At 49.6% G+C, this 6,000-nt stretch overlaps 1 protein-coding gene across 1 annotated transcript in view; it reads left to right on the top strand.

Annotated features, from left to right (window-relative positions):
- Positions 1-909: 909 nt before the first annotated feature.
- Positions 910-6,000, top strand: part of ADAMTS3 (ADAM metallopeptidase with thrombospondin type 1 motif 3) — a 128,831-nt gene continuing 123,740 nt past the window's right edge. Inside the window, exons 1-2 of the mRNA XM_065736757.1 lie at positions 910-1,238; positions 1,794-1,821. Of these exons, the coding sequence (XP_065592829.1) occupies positions 1,170-1,238; positions 1,794-1,821 (97 nt within the window). The 5' untranslated portion in view covers positions 910-1,169. The remainder of the gene's footprint in view (positions 1,239-1,793; positions 1,822-6,000) is intronic.

Below are 6,000 nucleotides of genomic sequence, written 5' to 3'. Positions count from 1 at the left end.
TGGTTTCTGACAAGCAGTTCCACTCCATCCAAGTGGCAATGCATTGGCACGGGCTGCCTGGGGAGCTCTCAGGAGGTATTCAAGAACCGTGGAGATGTGGCACTGAGGGACACAGTCATTGGGGATGGGTTGGTGGATGGATGTGGTGGTCTTAGAGGACTTTTCCAACCTTCACGACTCTGTGATTTTAGGCTTCCAAGCATTTGTTCTGCTCCAAAAGCCCCTGAGTAGCAATGGTGTGCTTGTCTGTGCTAGGTGGAGGCCAAACGGAGCTCATTTGGGCCACTCACAACTGCTTCACACGAGCACAGAAAATAGGAGATTTTATGCGGAATGTCCAACAGAACAGAGGGATTTCAGTTTGGACGTTCCTGCATTAAGCATCTCAGGTTACACAGGATAATCCTCATCCCGGGGATATTCAGTCCTCTTTTGAGTACTGCCACAGCACAGGAATGCGGGAGCGCTTTATCCCCCTGGATGTTTGTTTACAAATAAAAAAGCATCTGTAAAGCTTTTTGCTCGCTTCCCCCTTGGGGATACCCCTGCTCGCGTCTGTTCAGAGCTTCTCGTCGCTGAGCCTCAACGGCGTCACACGTGCAAGGAGAACGCACGGCACAGAGAGGGCTCCCGGCGGGATTCGCGCGGGGAAGGCCCCGGGGAGCGGGTTCGGGTTTCCACCCGGGCCGGACGCGGCTCTTTGTGGCTCGGGGCTGCGAGCGGCCGTGGGCTCGCGCTGCACCTGCCCCGCGCCAGCTCCCCTCGGCTCTTTTGTGAGGGGACGGCCGAGCCCCGGGCCGGCCCAGGTGCGGCTCCGGGGCGGCCCTTGACGTCGGTGTGCCGAGCCGTGCCGAAGGCGGGGCCGCGCCCGGGGGCCGGTGCGGCTTTATTAGCGCCGCAGGTCGCGATGCGTGGCGCAGGCAGGGCGCAGCGAGCAACAGGAGGCGGCGCGGTCGCTCGCCGCCCCACCGCCGCCCGCGCCCAGCCCGCCCCGCCGCCGGCCCCGGGGCGCCGGCGCTAGCGGGGTGCTGCAGCCCGGGGACGGCCGAGGCTGGGGCTCGGAGGGAGAGAGAAGCGGAGAAGGAGAAAGGAGGAGGAGAGGAAGAGCGCGGCCGGGGCCGGGAGCGTGCGGTTGCGCGGGGCGGCGGTCCGCGGGCGGCCGGCTCGTGATGGTGCTCCTGCCCCTGTGGGTAGTGGCAGCCGCGCTCTTGGGGGCCCGCGCTGCAGCCGGCCGACAGGTGAGTGAGAGAGCGGCCGGCCCGGCGGCTTCGGCGCTCCCCTTCCCTCCTCCCTTGGGGTCCCCCGGCCTCGGCCGAGAAGGCGGCGAAGCTGCGGAGTTTGTCCGCTGGGTGTAGCGCAGCCCCGGCCCCACGCTGCTGGCTGCTGAGCTCAGCCTGCCGCCCCGTCCCTGCTCCGTGGCGGAGCGGTGCGGGTGACGCGTCCGCCCCGTGCTCCTCGGGGCTCAGCGCTCGCAGCGACCTCGGGGCCTTTCTTTGGGCACCGGACTCTTGCTTTCTGTGCGTCCCGGTAGATAGATTCCATTCTCAATCTGGACTTCCTAGCTCCTCTATTTATATTGAACTTGTTAAGGGATCTCTTAGTTTATTGCCGGACACGGCTGTTTGTTCAGCTAAGGAAAAATGCTAACCCTGGAAATCAGAAGCAGAGATGTAAAAAGTGGTGTGATGTGAACCAAGGGCTTTTGCAGCCTTCTAGAAACAGTAGTCTGTCGCACATTGCATGGTAATTACACCAATTGCACTTAATGCATGTGTTTCTTTTCTCTTATGCAGGCTGGTGAAGAAGAACGGATCCAAATAGGTAAGTCTCTTTAATTGTTCTTTCCACTATCAACAAAAGAACAGCAAACTAGTTTATTTTCTGGAGAAAGTGGTCTCTGCCCAGGCAAGCGTTCCCGTGTGTCCCCCCACAGTTGCCACCCAGCAGCATTTGTGGTTTCACAGTGCTGTGGCATGACTTGGATTTGTATGACCTCTCATTTCAGGCTCTTTTATCTCATTAACTCCATGCTTCCCTTTTTTAAAATAAAACAACAGAAGTGGAAAGCTGCTGCATGCCTTAACCAGCCCTATGAAAGTCGTGGCAAATCTGCTGTGGGTCAAATGGTTTGTCTTCATTTCTACTTTGCTGAACCAAGGAGGAAATGCTTACACTGGTTAGCCAGGGCAAGTCATGTCTTCATACTAATTTTCTTTTGTCTTGGAAGTGTTCAGCCTTTTCTTCTAGTTGGGAAAGTTGCCTAATTGAGGTCTCTGCTTGTTTCCTTTATGGAGAGATGCACTTGCTGTGTGCCCTGGGTGTCTACTGCTGTGTTATAAACTGATCAGAAAGTGTCTGATGTCCATGATCTGTGTCCATGATGAGTGAGGGTGCTGAAATGAACCAGGGTATGTCATACTGCAACCTGAAGCTCGACTCTTTTCTAAGAAAGATGGGGAGCTTCATATAATTAGGAGCATGTGTAGACGATCTTGTTGCTGTAGCTCTATGTGGATTTAATCTGACAGATAATTTAGTGCCACGTGGGATGGAAGAGGTTGTGGAAAGATGCAAAAGTCAGCGTCCTCTCTCCGGAACATCAGTGTGAGACTGCTGTCTCCCTGCCCTGCAGTTCTGAGGGCAGCCCTGGAACCAGGTGGCCACAAGTTGCTGTTGAGCACAATTGCCTTGACAGTGCTCTGTAGCTTTTCAGTAAGGAATAATAGAACTGGGAAAAGGGAACCCTATGCAGTTCTGTTTCCAGTTACCAATAGAGCTCTGATTTTTTTTTAGGTTTGGTTCAGGTTTTTACAAAATAGTTTCAGGTAGTTCTCTTAAATTTTGGAGCTCGTGTCTCAGTTTCAGTCCTGGCACTGCATTCTTAAAGGCTTAGGTTGATTTCCACTGTCATCAGTGAATAATGGGATTTGAGGCAGTTAGGTACATTTAAACCTAGCTGGCAAACAGACTTATTTTTTCCAGTGGCATTTCAGTGCTTTATTTCTGGCTGTTTCCTTGGGAAATGAGTTGTATTTCAATTTCAGAAGCCATAAGCTATACAGGAGCGTGTCATCTAAATTACACAGTACATCAGGCAGTTTCTTGAATCCGGAAGATAACTTTTGTTTTTCCTTTCAGTTTTTTCTTTTCTTTTGTGGTCTCAATGTTGGTGTAGCCTGGGAGGATCTGAGGCACACAGGATCTGTGCAAGAGAGGTGACACACAGGCAAAGGTGAATGAAGGCCCCTCATCAAAGCCTCCCAGGACAGGGCTGCATGGCCTGTGTGGGACAGGCTCTCTGCGTGATCTGTGGTCCAGCTGTTAGTGATTAAAGGAGCAAAGCACTGGAATAGGTTGCCACAGATATGGTGGATGTCCCATCCTTGGAGACATTCAAGGTCAGTCTGGACCAAGCTCTGAGCAACCTGATGTAGCTGTAGGTGTCCTTGTTCCTCTCAGGAGAATTGGACTGCGTGACCTTTAAGGGTCCCTTCTAACTCAGATGTTTCTGTGGTTTCAGGTGGAGATGTACAGGGTATGAGCTGGTGGTTCTGTCTGCTCACAGGACCGTGTGCGCAGTGTCCCCTCATGTGGTTTGGCAGCACATGGCCCCTTGGCATGACACTCAGTGTTGGTTGGTGCCTAGCAAAAGCAGGCTTGTGTCTCCTTTTCACACGTGCATGGTGTCCTGGTGGTATTTTCTTCAGCCTGGCAAGATGGAGAGTTTGGTGCCTCATCAAACCAGGTTGTCTATGCTAATCTCTGACTTCTGAAGGGTTGGTAGTATATGTCTGAGGGGATGTCTGCATTTTCAAAGGAAAAAATACCTAGTAAACACAGGCATTGGGATTTGTCCTATTCCTTTTGTTTTTTTAAACTGTTAACATTTCAAGTATGTTTTATCCTGTTAATTCTGGTTGGAAAAAGTATTGCCTATTCAGATTAGAGGTTTAATAACTACTGTAAAACTTGCATTAGGATTGCCTCCAAATGGGCTGTCCTACTTTTAAGTCCCTATGAAGTGTCACTTTGCATTGGTGTTGTATATTTTGATTTGGCCCAGGGCTGGCTGCTGTCAGCAGCTAATTTTTTTTTTTTTTTTTTTGTAGTCTGCAAAGTCACTTAGGGCAAATTAAAGCATATACGATTTTTTTTTTTTTAACACTAGTACAGAATGTATTATACAGATAGGGACTTAACCAATCTTAATTAACCACATTAATGCATAATATACTGCAAAACCTGGAAACTGCGAAGAGGAAATCTTGTTGTAACTTGTGAAATAATAAGGCTGAAGATCCTGGCAGTCAGGCTGGTGCTGCATCTTTTTGTCTCTCAGCATCCACAAAGCAGGATGTCAGCATTTTGTGCTGCTACTGGGAGAAGGCTCTGATGTTCAACCTGGGAAGAGCTGAGTCGGCCTGCTGCAGAGAGTGAATGAAACGAGCTCACTAGTGTTGTGCAAGGTGACTTTGCAGTTCAGAAGCAGCTGTGGAAACATCACAAAATGTCTTGAGTTTCCTACGTGCCTGGGACAAATTGACAGTGAAGTGAAGGAACAAGGACACTGAAGGGAGGTGTATATACAATTCCTTGTGAGCCTGTATTCTTGCAGCCCTTTGCTTTTATTCATCCAGCTTGCAGTGTCTAGCAGTGAGGTGTGCTGCACAGCCTCCTCTTTGCTTAGGTGTGAAGTTGTGTGGCAATCCTCTAGAACGCACCCTGCCATTTGGGTGGGCGTTCTGGTGCCTGCCTGTTTGTTTCTTTGCACAGTGCCCAGCATAGCATCATCCTTGCAAAAGCAGTTGTGCTTATGATATAATTCAGTAGTTTTGCACATGGGTATTCCTAATTAGAATACATGCCAGTAATCTGATGAGGCAAGTGGTTACTGCCTGTGGGAGTTAATTCACATCTCATTGCCGTGGCACAGAAAATGTTTGGAAAGAAACTGTGATGCCAGTACTTAATGGACATGATTTCACAGATCACTGTAAAGGGGAAAGGAGCTCCTGTGATCAGAAAATTAATTTGTTTGGGGCTACTGGTCCTCTGCAGTGCAGAAGACTGGAACATGTGGTTATCAGAATTCATATTCCTCTGAAAGTAATGCCTCTCATTTATTTTCACAGAAACTAGAACAAATACAAAGAGCATGCTAATCTATTTGACAGAGCAGTGTTTTGTAGCAGAGAATTTGCTCTTCGACATAGTCACCACCATTAGCTCTGCATTTTTATAAGCAATGAACAAGAGCCTGCATGCTGTGCTCCTACAAATCTGCATCAGTAGAGGTCACCCATTGTCTCACAGCTGCTGCGACAGCATCATTTGTAGGAAAACGTTGCCCATTCAGTCTGTCTTTATTGGCCTAAACACATGGAAGTCAGAAGGTGCCAAACCTGGACTATACAGTGGGTGTGATAGGATCTTTCAAGCCAAGATTGTCACTGTGCTCCACAGTCTTCAGACTTGTATGGGGCCTGATGTCACCATGCTGCAAGAGAAAAGTTGCCTTTTTCTCTGTCCTGCCTGGAAGTTTGAGCCTTCAGCTTAGTCAGTGTTGCAGTGCAGTAGTCAGATGCTGGTTTGACTGGATCCCAGGGAAGCCAGAAGGATCACCCCTTTCCTTATCCCACAAGGCAGAGCACATCCCTTTACCCACTGAGGGCTGCTTTGTGAACTTTGTTGGGGAATTCAGATGTTGCCACTGCTGTTTTGATGCCAGATCATAGTGGTGAGTGGTGACACAGTGTTTCATCACTGATAATTATGTGACTGAGGGAACTGTCACCCTCAGCCGCATGTTGGTTCTGATAAATGTGCATAGATTTCTGTTCCTCTGTGAGCATTTGTGGGACCCACCTGGCACAAACTTTGTGATATTCCAACATTGCCATCGTCATTTCCAGCAGCCTGAAACTGATGTTTAGCTCTGTATGCAGTTTCCTGGTCATAATCCACTGATTTGTGTGGATGAGCTGATCGAGATGCTCTTCA

Source organism: Cyrtonyx montezumae, unplaced genomic scaffold, assembly GCF_038088225.1.
Source record: "Cyrtonyx montezumae isolate F1298 unplaced genomic scaffold, pur_monq_1.0 scaffold_2, whole genome shotgun sequence".
Lineage (NCBI taxonomy): Eukaryota > Metazoa > Chordata > Aves > Galliformes > Odontophoridae > Cyrtonyx > Cyrtonyx montezumae.
Note: the sequence above shows the minus strand (reverse complement) of the source record. Positions and strands in the feature narration are given on the sequence as shown.